The sequence below is a fragment of the Erpetoichthys calabaricus genome, chromosome 18 (assembly GCF_900747795.2).
Source record: "Erpetoichthys calabaricus chromosome 18, fErpCal1.3, whole genome shotgun sequence".
NCBI classification, from domain to species: Eukaryota; Metazoa; Chordata; class Cladistia; order Polypteriformes; family Polypteridae; genus Erpetoichthys; species Erpetoichthys calabaricus.
This window is the reverse complement of record NC_041411.2, coordinates 13,010,653-13,028,265: the sequence shown is the minus strand read 5'-3', so window position 1 is coordinate 13,028,265 and position 17,613 is coordinate 13,010,653. Positions and strand designations below refer to the sequence as shown.

General features: G+C 41.4%; 1 protein-coding gene across 1 annotated transcript; it reads right to left on the bottom strand.

The window, feature by feature from the left end:
• Window positions 1-4,466: 4,466 nt before the first annotated feature.
• On the bottom strand, window positions 4,467-6,402 carry LOC114668578 (hydroxycarboxylic acid receptor 2-like). Its single transcript, XM_028824379.2, has one exon. The coding sequence runs from the start codon at window positions 6,247-6,249 to the stop codon at window positions 5,248-5,250; it is 1,002 nt and encodes a 333-aa protein (XP_028680212.1). The 5' UTR covers window positions 6,250-6,402; the 3' UTR covers window positions 4,467-5,247.
• Window positions 6,403-17,613: the final 11,211 nt, after the last annotated feature.

Sequence of the window (17,613 nt, the reverse complement as noted above, 5' to 3'; positions counted from 1 at the left end):
TATCCCTCTCATATTGTTCCATTCACACCTGTCTAAGTGTAGATGTGAAATTAATTGTATACTGTAATACAGATAAATAAATACAATATATAATAGACCAATACAGAGACATGAAAAATAGTATATGATTGATAGGTCAAAGCATATGAAAAACATACTATATGATAGATAGTCAGGTTTGACAGAAATTAGGCATCTAGACAAAGACTATACATTAGGCAGTGTGGCTTAGTGGTTAAGGCTTCAGTCTTCAAACCCTGAGGCTATGGGTTCAGGTCCTGCTACTATGTGTGACCTTGAGGAAGTCACTTCATCTGCTTGTGTTGCAACGGGACAAACAAAAGAAACATAACCAACTGGATCTCTCACATGTTGTAACTAATAATAAGGCCGTCCTATACAGTAGTGATCTATCTTATCTATTTATTGCTACATTTATGATACAATATAGTGCGCTATCTGTGTCTGACTGTCAATTGAGGTTTAATACATTAATATATTGGTAGTTGCTCTTTCTGGTTAGATGCTAACTGCATTTCATTGGCTCTATATTTATACTCTGCACAAGTCAATGTAATTAATGTAATCTAATATACAATTCCTTTTAAATCTAGGAAGATGTGAAGGAATTATATAAGATACCTAGATAAGGAGTTAAATATCAGACAGACACATGGATCAGTAAGACATAGCTATTATATAGTGCCTTATCTATCTTCTATAATTCATTTCACATACACCTGTCTATGTAATACCTCTTTGTTCATTCTCTATCCATTCACACATTAAAAAATGTCTTTTGTTGTCTACTTCAGTTTATACAGTGCCTTTACTTGTCTCTTTTATATACAGTAGTTCACTTCCACCTCAAATGATTTGTATTTTCACAACTGATGTTTACATGGCTGCGTTCTTCACCTATATTTATGTTAATGTCATTTGGGGATTAAGTGAGAGTCAAACTCTACACAGACCTGTGTAGCAACAGGACTCAGACTTGCTGCAAAAACAGCAAATGATTTATATTTATGTTATTTTGTCCATGTGAGATTCCATATCTATCTATCTATCTATCTATCTATCTATCTATCTATCTATCTATCTATCTATCTATCTATCTATCTATCTATCTATCTATCTATCATGTAGTGCTTGTAGTAGTTCTTCATATTTTTCAGTTTTAGTCTCAATTCTTTCAGTTTTATGAACCGAGGTACACAATGCATCAGAAGAGCTGTCTATTAGTAAAAGCAGGGATCCATGCAAACGTACATTGCATTTTAGGTCAAGTGGTGAATTGCAGTGCTTAAAGTTCATGTGAGAAGCACCAGCCCAGAAAAGACCCTTGGTCTACTTTGATCCTTAACTGTATGGGTATGACTGGAGATTGACACCTGAAGCTGAAGTGTCTGTAAAACAATACCAAAGAGATTTGAGGTCAATGACTTTATACTTTACCTTACCATACTCTACTGTACATTTTTCTAAGCCTGGTTAAACCTGAGCAGGGTCATAGTGGGGCTGGAGCCTATCCTAGCAAGCACAATGCACAGTGCAGGAAACTATCAGTAACAAAAACAAAACATAAGGGGCAGCACAGTGAAGCAGTTTTAGCGCTGCTGCCTTACAGTATGGAAACCAGGGTTCACATCCCACTTGCATGTTCTCCCCTTGTCAGGTTTACTCCAGATTTTCTGATTTCCTCAGATAGTCCAAAGATGTGCTGGGTAGGTGGAATGGCAATGCCAAATTGACCCTAGTATGTGAGTGTTTTCACTCTGTGATAGACTGGAACCACCTCCAAAGATTGTTCCTTCCTTGCACCCTGTGCTTGCTGGGATAGTCTCTAGACCCACCTCAGGACTAAATGGATTTAGAAAATGGTATGGTATAGTATCATATCAAAATATAACACATTCAAAATCATATGATCCACTTTAGTGTCGTACAGTGCAACCCTGAATACAAGGCAGGAAATAATCTTGGACCATGTTGGCCATCCATTCTAGGGCCCACACATGTATCCGTGAGGTAAGTGTGGAAAAAGGCAAAGTAGCAGAGAAAATAAATGCACATGCAGACTCCACACAGGTGGGGTTCAAGACTTTGGATCTGGGAAGCAGACGTACCACCTAACATTCTGGATTTTTAAAAATGAAATACATTTTTTTTAAAAATTAAGGTGCCAGAGTGGTTCTTCAGAGTGATGCCACAGGGGGACCATGTTTGGTTCCCAAAAGAACAATCCATAAAAGGGTTCCAGAGAGAACCTTTGTTTATTTAGATCCATAACAGGTTCCATAAACAAACATGAATAAATAAAATTAGATTAGCGAAATACCAATGGGGTCTTGTTTAAAAAAGGACTCTGGCTACATACAATAACACAGGCTGAGTTCAGGTTCTCTTGATCATGTTGTATCCTGCTAGGTACATTTTTCTGTTTAATTCACATATTAGAGACTTTTTCAAAACCCAAAGGACTAACTTCATTTGCCAAAAAACCCATCCTAGAATGAAATGATTCTTGGTTGATCGATGGCTCTTCAAGGAATCAAATAACCCAGTAAAGTGCCATTAAAGAATCACTACTTTTGAGAGTGTACTCTGCCATCCAACAAGATGATGAGACAGCAAAACAGTTAATACAAGAACGAAAAGAACAGACATCTCAGAGGATGTGGCAGGGCCACCAGGAGATGACCGATGGTAGGGAAGGCTTAGTCACGTTTATCACACTTTCAGATGTACTGAACATATTTTACAGTCTTAAAAATATCAGTATTTGAATGGCACTTTACAGCGCTGTAGAACCTTAGCTTGACAAAGAACCATTTCATTCTGGGAAAGCTTCTTTACAAATGAAATTGATTCTCTGGACTTTGAAAAGGTTCCTAATATGTGAATAAAACAGCAATATTTAGTGGGCTACCTATCAGGATACAAGAGATCAAGAAAACCGCACCTTAGTCTGTGTGACTGTATAGCTCAAGGATATCTTTAAAGTCGTGGAGCCAACTGGAATTTAAAAACCCGCTACCATCTATTCATGGCTGTTTGTGCCACCTGTACCAGGGCTAAATGAATAAAAGATTTTTTTTTGGAACTTTAATGTGAATGATTTTTTGGAAACTAAAAATGATTTTCTCTATGGCATCCCCCCACTGTGGCACCTTTATTTTTAAGAGTGTACCACTTACTTAATTGTCATCGCACCAAGCACTCCATCATTGAACAACAGGGCTTTGTGATACAGTTCAGTACTAAAGAGCTGGAGCAGATGCTCTTCACCCAACAATCTTGTAATAACATTTAAACAACTGCTGCTTTATAATGGACAATGTCGAGCATCCTGTGCATAGACTTCAACTCTCTGGTGGGGCACACCAGCATTTCTGAAACCAATCTTACACCCAATTTAACAGCATATTGTTTATGCTACATTTGTATGTAACTCTGTTTCTATCTGCCAGTTTAAGTTTTTTATTTTTGTAATATTTAGTGCAGTCTAGGGATTAAGGCATTTGTTGTTAACCTTGCAGGCAGCAGGTTCAGTTGCCCCTCTGAGTTGATATATCAATGGGATTATGGCAGAGGTATGCTATAATAAAGGCAGCTGGCATGTGAGTATTGTGTCTTAGTAGTAGTTCAAGTTCAATTCCACCCCCCCATTCACTTATTGTAGGACCTGGCCTGTGTGTCATTTGTATATCTCCACACTTTGAATGTTCTTCATGTACGTATTCATTATATTAAAGTGCTACACAAAATAAGGTTGCTTATATTTTAGATAAATAGGAATTTCATGGTTGGCATGACATGATGGCATGGCTAGCACTCTACCCTTACAATATTAACACCCCATCCTAGAGTAAGAAATCATTGTGGGGTTTGTATGTTCTTTCAAAGTCGTTTTCTTTCTTCCTACTGGTTAAAATTTTTCAGGCTATAAGATGACTCTGTGTGTTCTGTACCTTGCCTAGCATCCTGTCTGAGACTGACCTCCATGTCTGTTAAATGCAGGGTGATGGTTTTGAACCCTTACCACATTAAGACCCCGAGCCAAACCACAGCTGAGATACCCTCACTGTGGAGTATGCAGGCTCTTCTGCTTTCCTGCAAATCTCTTTCTAAGCTTGACGATTTAACAGATAAATCTAAATTAGTCTGGGGCAGGTCCTGTCTCCTCCTGCTGGGGTCCTCACAAATCTGTAATTAAATATCGGATGTGGGTAGCACATAGGATGGGAGATCTACACTCCACAAAATAAAGGTGCCAAAGTGGTTCTTCGGAGCAATGCCATGGGGAAACTATTTTTGTTCCCAAAAGAGCCATCCACAAGAATGTTCCAGGAAGAACCTCTATTTATTTAGATCCATAGCCTGTTCCATAAATAATCATAAATAGTGAAAAACAGATTTGTGAGATACCAATGGGATCCTGATTTTAAAGGCATTCTAGCTGCATACTGTCACACAGGCTCAGTTCAGGTTTTCTTAATCTGTTAGTATCCAGCCAGTCAGCCCACTATACATTAAAGATTTCTGTTTCCTCCACATATTAGGAAACATTACGCATCCTAAAGAGCCAACTTCATATGGAAGGAACCTTTCCTGAAATGAATTGTTTCTTTGCCAAGCAATGTTTTAACCCAGTAAAGTACCCATTATAGAACCAAAGAGTGTATGCCCACAAAGTCCATCTACTTTCCACACCTGGTTCTTGTCATTTAAAGGAGATCTGTAAACAGACAAGGGATTCCATTGACTGAGACTTTAAGTGCAGTTACTTACAGAAAACGGCCGTCTGCTTGTATCTTTTTCTACAAAAAATGCGTTTATTTTATAACATTTGAAAAAGAAATGTACAAAAGTGCTCCTTGTGTTATTGAAAAACGCGCAGCATAGTTAAGACGCTACATAAAGACAAGTTTTTTCTGTCCTCCTCGCACATAGAAATGCCTGAGCTGTATATTAACGCGAGCCAGCGCAGTTCCCCGCCGATTCTTAGCAGCCCACCATGAACTCGATCGCCGTTAACTGAGATTGATTTTTTTTTTTGTCTTGTGCTGTCCCGACTTTCGGAGCGTCTGAAATTACGTGACACTGCCGACGAGGAGGGTGCCAGTCCGTAACTTTTTGGTCCCTCTCTTTTTCTAATCCCCATTGTGCCAAAAGGGTTTTAAAGTCTCATTTAACCACAGTCCGAAATAGTCTCGTACAGTATAGTGCCCCACATCGATATTCTCATAACTTATCCAAACTCTGGGAATAGGTGGTCTCCCGTATTCCTTGCGGGGACATCTCGTCGCCTTCCACATTCTCCTCCTTCCTGCGGACGCTGCCCATCACCTTTTTGTAAATTCTTCTAAAAGTCGGGCTTGAGAAGTAGTAGACCACTGGGTCCAATACGCTGTTCAGGTACGTGAAGGAGATGGTCACGTAAAATGCGTTGTCTAGCTGTTTGAAATCGTCGCAGTCATTCCGCACCGCCTTCTTGATCCAGATCGCCATTCTGGTAACGTTACTGGGCAAAAAGCAGATGATGAACATGATCACCACGACCCCAATAAATCGAACAGCCTGCTTGATTTTCGCCTGCTTGTCTAGCTCCCTCACCCGGAGTTGCCAGACCACGCAAAACGAACAGTAGAGAACGATCCCCAGGGGCAACGCGAACTCGAGCAGGAAAACGGCATTGTGCCAGGAGGTATTGTCCATCGAGGGCTCCACTGGGATCGCGAAGCTGTCACAGTGCACGGTGTTGTCGAAGAAGAACAGGTGCGAGTTTTGCAGGAGTTGGGCGGTCACACAGATGGCCAGGACCCACAGCGCGCACGCAGCCCACGCAGCGTTGCAGACGCTCATCGCGTTCACTCGGCTGTGAGGGTGGACAACCTTAAAATAGCGATCCAAAGCGACCGCCGTCAGGAAGAAGATGCTCCCGGTGCGGTTCATGGCCAGCATGAACAGGTTGACCCTACAGAAGGCATCGCCGAAGCCCCAGTGTTTACTTCGCAGGTAGTAGCTTATTCGGAAAGGCAAGGCGCCGAGCAGCAAAAAATCGGCCAGCGCCAGGTTGAACAGGAACACCGTGCTGGTTTTCCAAGGTTTGAGACAGAAGCAAAAAATCCAGAGAGCCAGCCCGTTGCCCATAACACCCACCACGGTTTCTAGTATGAGGAAGGTGGGCAGGAAGGGGGTCAGCGTCTGTCCGTCAAAGAGACACACGGTGCTGTTATTCTTCATGATAGACTTCTGTACCGATCTGAAACTGGTTAATAAGAGTAGAAAAAAAAAATTGCTGAAGTCGGCGACCTTTAGTGCGGGCGCAGTCCACTGACTCTCGAGGAACCTCCCACAGTACGCCAACACTCCCCCTTAATACAACACTAGCAGGCGCCGCTTACTAGACAGCTACTTAAGGAGCCTTATGTTATTCACACGCACATTTTATATAATATAATATATATATATAATATATATATATATATATGCGGCCAAAAGCTGCCTGGTTGGACTTTCAGACTTTATTCTGGCCAGGGTCAAGTCCCGATTCACTTACAATCACAATCATCATCTCCGGGCGCTTAATGCGCAGCAGTTTCTGTAATGAAAAGGTTGGAAGGCGCAGGAGGGAACTTGTAAAGTCATTTGAAAATAATACTAATTAAAAAAATCAATATGCTCACATGAAATGTCGTCGGGGTGTGCAGATCAAGTGACTTCCAACACGTGCACTTGATAACATCGAGCACATTTGTCGTATCCGATCTCCGCTACAGCGCCGCCTCGCCCTCCAAATAATAAATGGGCAGAAAAGTGGCGAATGCAAAGCCTGTTTTACTTTAAGGAATCAAACAAAGATTTTCGTATACCATCAATCTCCTTACGAATGAAACGTTTCTAAGCGACTTCAAGTCTGCCGCTAACCTTTATATAGTTAAGCGAATTCCGCTAAAAAGTTAATTTTTGCAGGTTTCGAATGGGTTAATTATTTATTAAACGGGGGGAGTAAGATGTGTCCGTACCCGCTAGTGACTGCAAGACGCAGATTACACCACAGTGGAAGCTGTTGTGGAATAGAGGATGATAGCAAAATTGGGTGCCATCATGAAAAAAATCCTTTAGTCACAGGCTCATTCCACCACGGTTCCCCCAACTGAACATCTACCAGGCAATTCAATGTTTCCACCCGATGTACTTGTTAACTTTATTTTATCTTTATTTATTACCTCTCAGTTAATTGATTAGCAGTATTATCTGGCCTGTGAGTGTGTATCCTTGATTTTTATGATTCTGCTGCTGTATGCATTTGATTTACCCCATGTGATTAATAAAGTTCATCTAATCTAATCTAACATAGCGCCTCTTAGTAGTGTCCAATGCTAACAAGAATAACAATGTTTACCAGAATATTTAGACTTCGAAATCAACCTGCAATGCCCTTTTATAGAAGTTTCTGTACTTATTCTATACACTTCTGTTATGTATGCAGAGATTAGATTTTTAGTGTCACATCCAGTGTAAGGGCATAGTGAAATTCGTATGCAACGATGGGGGTGCAGGGAAGTAAACACGGGCAATATATAAATGATGTATAAATAATGACTACAATAAATAAGGACAGCAGGATAGATAAGGACATCCATCCATCCATCCATTTTTCCAACCCGCTGAATCCGAACACAGGGTCACGGGGGTCTGCTGGAGCCAATCCCAGCCAACACAGGGCACAAGGCAGGAACCAATCCTGGGCAGGGTGCCAGCCCACCGCAGGACTAGATAAGGACAGCCTAAGGTAAATTGTGCAGAACAGAAGTTTGCAGATATATACAGTAGACTGCACAGTTTAACAGTACTAAAAGAAATGTAGATGTCAGTATTTGCGTAGTGTACAGCGGAATCATTTATTCTGCCTAATTGCCTGGGTTTATAGACAGAAAAGGAAGCAGCTGCCAACCCTGAGGGCTAAAAGTATGGGATTTGGGGGATACTGTTAAAGTCTTGGGCGGCACGGTGGTGCAGTGGTAGCGCTGCTGCCTCGCAGTAAGGAGACCCGGGTTCACTTCCCGGGTTGTCCCTGCGTGGAGTTTGCATGTTCTCCCCATGTCTACATGGGTTTCCTCCCACAGTCCAAAGTGCATTGATGATTCTAAATTGGCCCTAGTGTTTGCTTGGTGTGTGTGTATGTGTCCTGCGGTGGGTTGGCGCCCTGCCCGGGATTGGTTCCTGCCTTGTGCCCTGTGTTGGCTGAGATTGGCTCCAGAAGACCCCCGTGACCCTGTGTTCGGATTCAGTGGGCTGGAAAATGAATGGATGGATGGATGTTAAAGTCTTAAGAAAAATCTGGATGCGATGTTGGGACAGCTTAGCTATTAGCTCAACAAACGGACTTGATGGACTGAACAATGTCCTCTTGTTTGTCAAATTTCTTATTTTCTAATGTTCTTATATCGACATAATAAGGAGCATAAACAGGAATAAAGGGTCACTCGAGCATCCTACAATGACAAAAGAGATTAGCAATTAAAGATTTTTACTGTTGCATACACTACGAGAGAGTGGTGAAATTCTTGTGGCACAGTTGGGCTGATGTACTGTATAAATAAAAGTAGCAGAAGATAAGTAAACAGTATAAATAAACACAAGTAAAAAATAGTAACATGCAGTAGAATTACACATAAACCATCAAGTGGGTACAGTACAGGATAAGATAACCTTATGGCCTGGAGTAAGAAGCTGTTCCTGAATCAGGTGGCGTGTGTGTTGAGGCTCCAGTAGCGTCTACCAGAAAGCAGAAGTGGAAAGGTGCGATGAGCTGGGTGGCTTTCACTGGAGATGATGGATTCAGCTCTCCTCAGACCTCTAGTTGAGTAGATGGTGTGAAGCTGCACAAGGTCAGTCACAATCATTTTAGAAACTTTGGAGGAGTTTGCAGTCCTGGCATGTCAGGTTACCAGTCCACACTGGGATGCATCTGGTCAGGATACTTTCAACTGTGCAGCAGTAGAAGTCCACCAGGACTTCGGTTCCCATCTCAAAGTTGTTTCTCATCCTTTGGACAAAGAGCCTTTGATGAGCATTGTTGAGGATGCAGGTGGGATTGACAGACCACAAAAGGCAGCTGGTGATCTGGACATGCCAGACCTGAAGCTGCTAACTATCTGAATGGGGGAGCCGTTGATGTGGAGTGGAGTGTAACAGACTTTGTTCTTCCTGAGGTCAACAATGACAGCCAACAGTTTATAAGTACATGTACTACTGGGGGTTTGGAATGTTAGCTATTGAGCATAAAGTAAATTATTATTTGCATTAACAAGAGTTGCTAAAATTAAATTTTATCTTTTAAAATCCACTTAATCCTATGCAAACCTCATCTTCAGAGCATTGTGCTCAAGGCAGGAAACAACCCTGGACAGGCCACCAGCTTATCACCAATTGGGCATACTGGGTCATCTGTGTCTGTTTGAATTGGGTCATCTGTGTCTGTTTGAAGTTTAACCCAATATCCTCACAGGGAGAACATGCAACATCATACTTGGGAACAGAGCTTGACCCCTGGATACTGGATCTGTTACTGCTGCTCCACTGTAACACCCCAACATCTTCATGGGAGTCACTTTTGATATCTCATATGAAAACCTGATCCACTATTTTCAAGGGTCATGGGATTCAAAGCCTTTCCCATCAGCTTTGAGTGCTAGGCCAGACCTCCCACCCCTGCCCACTAATGCACAGACCCCCATTCACTTATACCGGACAGACTTAACCTAATGTTCGAGTCTTTAGCAAGGAAAGTTCTAGGAGAAAAATCCACTTTGTCGCATTGGGAACATGCAAATTCCTTATAGACTGGGGCTAAATGGGTATCTGAAAGCAGGAATACACACTTGGACTTGGATATTTAATAAAATACAATAACACACAAGACAACAAGACGTCCGATTTTATACACAGTATGCATTAGCGTCAGACACCAGGGGTGAGTGGAGGAAGGGGGTCGTGGGAGTTTGACATGGCTGGGTAATCTCCAGAGGTCTCAGTTCCAAAACATCTGCAGCATTTTGTCCAATCCAAAGACTTAATTAATATGAATTAATAAATAAAAACATCAGTTCTGGTCTTTTGCAGAACATGTCACGTACTTCTTGAGACAACTGCCTCAGCTGACATCTGCAATATTGCACTTCACAGGCTGTGGCTTTTACTTCTCTGTGTATTTCACACCATCACGGTCACCGCTCTTCATGCTTGGCACTCTGGTCTCTAGTCTCACTCTTCTGCTTGCCTTCTTTTTAAATTGCTTTTTCCATGAAAGTAAGAATGACATGTAAATGGTGAGAAGAGGTAATCACAGAGAGGCTAAAGGAGAATGCTGCTTAAGCCAGTTAAGAAGATGGGCACTAGTGGATCTTCATCATGGAGGAACTGTTTGAGAATTTAGAAAGAAATGACAGGAAAGGATTTGAGAGACGGAGGAGCCCCAAAACATTTAAAAAAAGTTGGGATGCTGTGTAAACTGTAAATAAAAACAGAATTCAAAGATTTGCAGATCATGTAAAGTCTATATTTAATTGAAAATAGTACAAAGAGCAAATAACAAATGCTGAAACGGAGAAAATGTATTGTTGATTGAAAAACATATATGCTTTGTTTGCTTGTTTCAAAAAAAGTTGGGGCAGAGGCCTGTTTAGCACTGCGTTGCATTACCGCTTCTTTTATTAACTCGCTGTGAACGTCTCTGAGCCAAGGAGGCCAATGGCTGTAATCATGAAAGTGAAATGTTGTCTCATTCTTACCTGATATTAGATGCAAACTGCTCAACCGTTTAGTGGCTCCTTTGTTGTATTTTTCATTTCTTACTGCTCCCAGTGTTTTCAATGGGTGACCAATGAGGACTGCAGGCAGGCCAGTTTAGCACCCGGACTCTTTTATGACAGAGCCGTGTTGTTGTAATATGTGCAGAGTGTGGTGGAATTAAATAAGCAAAACCTTCCCTGAAAAGGATGTCGTCTGAATGGCAGCATAGTTTGCTCCAAATCCTGTATACATCATTCTTCATTAATGATGCCTTTCCAGATGTGCAAGCTGCCCATGCCAGGTGTGCTGATGCACCCCTGTACCATCATGGATGGTGTGCTGATAATGAGCAGGGTGGTCCCCCTTTCTCTTTAGCCCGGAGGATGCGGTGTCTGCAATTCCCAAAAAGAATTTCAAATTTTGATTCATCAGACACCTCAAGACAGTTTTCTAGTTCTACTCCCTTCTTCTTCAATGAGCTTGGTCCCTGAGGAGGCGGCTGTGTCTGTAAATCATATTTATATATGGGGTCTTCTTTGTGTGGTAGAGTTTTAATTTTATAGATTCAGAGATGAACTGTGTTTGCAGGCGATGATTTTCAGGAATGTTCCGGAGCCAATGCAGTGATTTCCACTACAGAGTCGTGTCTGTTTTTAATGCAGTGTCATCCGAGGGTCCAAAAGATCACGGCCATCCAATATTGGTTTTCGACCTTGTCCTTTGAATACAAAGATTTCGCCGGATTTTCTGTATCTTTTAATGATATTATTCTGAATTTTCCCATGGGATTAATAAAATGTATCCAATCCAGTCTAATCGTGTACTCTAGATGAAGAAATCCAAGAATTCTTTACAATTGTATGTTCAGCAATGTTTGCACTATTTGCCTGCAGACAGAGTGGCGGACCCTTCCAAATTTTTACTTCAGAGAGACTCCGCCTCCCTTCCCTGGGATTCTCTTTTTATAACCAATCATGTGACTGACCTGTTGTCAGTTAACCTCATTAGCTGTCACATGTTCCTCCATGTTTTGTTTTTTTTAGCATTGTGCTACATTTCCAGTCTTTTGTTGCCCCATCCCAGCTTTTTGGAATTGTGTTGTTGGCTTCAAATTCAAAATGAGCATACATTTCCCATTAAACAATACAATTTCTCAATTTCAAGATCTACTATGTTGTCTTTATTCTATTTTCAGTTAAATATGGGAGAAAATGATTTATAAATCATCGCATTTTTTTTTTTTTTACATTTTTAATACAGCATCCCAACATTTCTTGGAAAAGGGGTGGGATGTGATTTTCCCTAAGAAAGGGTAACTTGCACGGCTACAGCAAGGCATCTAATGAAATGGGTGGCTTCATGGACAGAGTTCTGAGTTGAAAACAAGGTGTGGCTGGAGATTGACAAGTCTGGTGCAAAATGTTAGGTGACCACGTTAAACTGATTCACACAGTCATATTCGTCCGGCCCTGTAGCAAGTCATGGGTAGACAACTTGAATTATTAAGTAATGGCATCAAGCCCTACAACCTCTCGCTGCACTACAAGCCTCACTTAATTCTTACAACAGGCTGCCCCAATATCTGGGAAACTGGAGCAACCAATCAGCAACAAAATGTAAATTCTTTTTTTAATCAATAAAATATTTGTACTAACAGTAAAAAAAACAATTGACACCACAGGATATGGTAATCTCAGAAACATATCTTTGCAAATGTGTGACCATTAGTTTTTTGTGAATATCAGATAAGAGGAAGTGTATATATCTGGCAAAAAAACCACTAAGATGAGTACACAAAGACTTTTAATTTTACAGATATAATGGATGCCACGTTACTAGGGCCCCGGCTGTAGATGAGCTGCCTCATGAAATGCCACTACTTGCTGCAATGAAATAAAACAAAATGAAAAGCAGCAGAGGTAATGTTTGTTTGGATTGCCCCTCAATTCCCCCCCCCCCCAAAGATGTGAGGGGCTATAATTAGTGGGAATGTGCCTCTGGTGATGCATCCAGGCTTGTGCTCTGTGCTGAAAGGTTAGAGTCTGGGGCCGGGTGACTTAGAAGAACAAGGTTAAAAAAGGGGACGGGTGAACAAGCACAGTAAATATGGTCTCAGTAAATGAAAAAAAAATAATATAAAACACCACACTGAGACTCCCGAGACCACTCTGAGTACCCAATACTGTTTACGGAATCCACAACCATGACAACCTAAGCAAATCTTTACACCTATGACACAAAACAGCATTTTCTTTTTCACACAAACCTGGGTATTCATACTTAGGTGTAAGTTTCACTTTCTATGATGATAGACCAGGCCTGTGATCAATAGCAGAATGTTATCTTAAACAGTGGCACCCTTTTGTTTTTTCTAACTCGGTCATCAGGATCACTATTGAAAGCAGGGTGGCACAGTGGGTAGTAGTACGCTCAACGTGGTTCACCTGCTGCTTGTGACTGATGGTGCAACTCCAACTGAGTCCATTATTATGCATCTACTGTCCACCTGTCCAATAATAACTGGGATTGGAGTTTATCCTAACTATATCAGAGCTAAGGCTGGAACCAAACCCAAAGTGCTTCACTTGTCACCTCTGTCTCTCTCTCTCTCTCTCCCTCTCTCTCTCTCTCTCTCTATATATATATATATATACAGTCATTGGAAACGTTTGCCTTATGGAAACAGTAGTATTTCAGCAGTGACATTAAGTTTACTGGATTAACAGAAAATATGCAATATTTATCATAACAAAATTAGACAGGTGCATAAAGTTGGGCACCCCAACAGGGATATTACATCAATACTTACTCGAGCCTCCTTTTGCAAATATAACAGCCTCTAGACGTTGTCCTCCTATAGCCTTTGACGAGTGTCTGGATTCTGGATGGAGGTATTTCTGACCATTCTTCCATACAAAATCTCTCCAGTTCAGTTTAATTGGATGGCTGCAGAGCATGGACAGCCTGCTTCAAATCATCCCATAGATTTTCAGGGGACTGTGACGGCCATTCCAGAACATTGCACATCTCCCTCTGCATGAATGGCTTTGTAGATTTCAAACTGTGTTTTGGGTCATTGTCTTGTTGGAATATCCAACCCCTGCGTAACTTCAACTTTGTGATTGATGCTTGAACATTATCCTGAAGAATTTATTGATATTGGGTTGAATTCATCTGACCCTTGACTTTAACAAGATCCCCAGTCCCTGAACTAGCCACACAGCCCCACAGCATAATGGAACCTCCACCAAATTTAACAGTAGGTAGTAGGTGTTTTTCTTGGAATGCGGTGTTCTTCCGCCATGCAAAGCACTTTTTCTTGTGACCAAATAACTAAATTTTTGTCTCATCAGTCCAAAGCACTTTGTTCCAAAATGAATCTGGCTTGTCTAAATGAGCATTTGCATACAACAAGTGACTCTGTTTGTGGTGTGAGTGCAGAAAGGGCTTCTTTCTCATCACCCTGCCATACAGATGTTCTTTGTGCAAATTGTGCTGAATTGTAGAACGATGTACAGATACACCATCTGCAGCAAGATGTTCTTGCAGGTCTTTGGAGGTGATCTGTGGGTTGTCTGTAACCATTCTCACAATTCTGCGCATATGCCGCTCCTCTATTTTTCTTGGCCTGCCGGACTTGGGTTTAACAGCAACTGTGCCTGTGGCCTTCCATTCCCTGATTTTATTCGTTACAGTTGAAACTGACAGTTTAAACCTCTGAGATAGCTTTTTGTAGCCTTCCCCTAAACCACGATTCTGAACAATCTTTGTTTTCAGATCTTTTGAGAGTTGCTTTGAGGATCCCATGCTGTCACTCTTCAGAGGAGAGTCAACGGGAAGCACAACTTGCAATTGACCACCTTAAATACCTTTTCTCATGATTGGACACACCTGTCTATGAAGTTCAAGACTTAACGAGCTAATCCAACCAATTTGGTGTTGCAAGTAATCAGCATTGAGCAGTGACAGGCATTCAAATCAGCAAAATGACAAGGGGACACAAATTTTTGCACAGCCAGTTTTTCATATTTGATTTAATTTCATACAACTAAATACTGCTTCACTAAAAATCTTTGTTTGGAAAACACCGCAGTACTCAGATGTTCCTAGGAAATGAAAGACATACCACGGTTATCTTTTTTGTTTAAAGTAGAGTAAATTATTATGCAGGCTGAGAGGGGTTCCCAAACTTTTTCATATGACTGTATATATAAAATTCAAAGTCTGTCTGTCTGTCCGCTTTTCAAGAGAGAATTTCTTAATGGATTTAGATCAGGTTTTTTTCTATCATTTGCTTGAATATTCCAGTTCATTTTGTGACTTCTCTGATCAACCTAAGTATTATAGTTTGCTTGTGGTACCAATTCATTCATGTGAATTCAAGAGAGCGCCCGAGGGGAGAGGGAAGTGTGACGTCAGGAGTGGGAAGCCGGGCAGGGCCATCCTCACTCACACGCCAGCCTCCGTTTGAATTGCCTACCTATGACCACATTTTGGATCGGACCTCACCTCTGCTTAGCTAGCTATACGTGTTTATTGATTTTTAAACTTTGTCATGTTTCACTACTACGCGGCCGTAGCCACGGGGGACAGCTAGTAATTAATGTAAAAATAATTGCAACATATGCTCATCAATTACGCTGTCTTGGTGTCACTGCAAATTTGGGCTGTCGGCTTGGGAGTGCAGTCGTCTAAATGAATTGTGCTAAAGGAGAACTTCCCCATTCTCCAATGACCAGTCAGGCTTCTGTTGGCCAGGGTGGTGACTTTTTCAGCTATGCTACCACTGGGTACACGATTAGGTGGTGAAGGAGTGAGAGGTAACCAGTTAGGGATAGGGGATGATTAGGGTCCAGAATGACCAGGCCATTGTGAAGCACACTACTCTTTTTTGAACAACACCCAGGGATCCTTTATGAGCACAGAGAGATCAGGACCTCAGTTTTACATCTCATCCACCGGCAGAATTTTTAAAGCACATTGTCCCCACCCACACACACCACAGGGGTAAGTGCCCCCTCCTGGCCTCACCAACACCATATCCAGCAGCCACCCAAGCTTTTCCTAGATGGTCTCCCATACAAATACTCTCTGGGCCCAAACATGCTTAGCTTTAGGAGTGCAGGTACTATGGCCATGAAAATGATTCACTCTTGGTGGTGGCACAGTGCTTGCTTTGTCATAGCTCCGATGAGCTGGGTTTCAGTGCCAACTTGGGTGGGTTAATTTAAATTTGGGGTTGATCTAATATTGCAGGATTTCTGAAACCACAGCAAAGTAGTAATTCACCTTCAATCGGTGAGCTTAAAATGTAATGTCTGATCCCATAAAGCACACAAAATCTCCACATCCCTCAAGAACCGTTTTGAAAATATCTGCCAGCCTTAGGAATTTACATTATAAGAGATTACTTTTCTTGCATGTATGGAGGGTTTTCTGTGCAGCAAAATGCCCTTTTCTAATTTTTTTGCATGCAGTTCCTAATTTATGATGGCAGAGGCTAACCTTAAATCTGATTATGGGACAGCGTTCCCCAATCCATGAATGACAACAGGGATGTAGTCTCACGAGCAACAGAAATTCTACATTGACTGGTGCATAGGCTGCTGGGATAAGCACTGGCATCCTGTAACCCTGAGCTGGTTAAGAAGGTTAGAAAACGGCTGGATGGATAAACTGGATAGTGATTAGTCACTGTCATTTTAAAATCTGAATTGTGCATGGAAAAGGCACTATATAAATAAAACATTATTTTTATTATTATCTTCAAGAACTGTTCTGTAGAACACATGCTCCGCACTCGGCATTATCACAAGACCAATCAAAAAACGGACCTGACTTCAGCTTCCATGATGTCCATGGCCTGGATTCCCAGGACCTTTCAAAAACCACAAAAACATTTTTCTCATTAAATGCTTTGGTGCTGCTGGCTTTCATTATGCAAACAAAACAAAATAAATAATAAATAAATAAAATGCAGGCTGCAAACTTCTCTATTTGCAAACCTAAGGAAGGACTTTCTGCACCATGGCCTGACATATCAGCCGTCAAATTTATTTGCATGACACCATCGCAGATTTTATACAAAGCAGTTGCATTGACAGGTGATGGAAGACAATCACATTTGTCTCTTAATTCTAATTCTTAGTTTAGACTGCAGCATGTAGGGCCACTGTAGTCCAGACTTGCATCATGGTGGGATGTCCTTCCACTAATCAAAGCCAAGGTGTAGCAGGGATGTGCACTTCTTGCTAAATGCAAATGATGCTGCAGCTTTACCTCCTACTGAATCTAAAAAGTGCTATCCATTTTCTGAGCCCACTTTATTCAGTTTAGAAACACAGAGAAGCCTAGGCTGTTTTAACACTACGAGCAGACAGGAACAAACTCTTTATTAATTTTTTTTTTTTACAATAAACATCAGAGCAGACTTCTTATGCTTGCTGCAACTGCTCAGATGACATTCTTCTGATGAGCAGAGCCCTTCTTACTCTTTCTGATTTAGAGGAACCTCTTGGTTTCCTGACTGAAAATAACTAAGTCAGGCATGGAATTGAAACAGGAAGACTAAAATGAGGTACTATTTAGCAGAAAGATGAAAATCAAACTTTCCTAATGTCTTGATTTGTGTAATAAAACCAAATAAGCACAGGCCTTCTCTTTTTGTATCTTTGCTGAGGAATTTGCTCATTGCAATGCCCCCCATCTCTCAGTAAAGACAAACAAAAGGATGCAGACTGGGGGCTTTTTGGATTACACAGCCAGTGGAGCTAACAGGAGGATAGCCTTTGCTCAGCAAGGCTGGCTGAG

Bases quoted from the DNA above. Each gene is read 5' to 3' on its own strand.
- LOC114668578 (XM_028824379.2), bottom strand. From the start codon at position 6,249: ATGAAGAATAACAGCACCGTGTGTCTCTTTGACGGACAGACGCTGACC.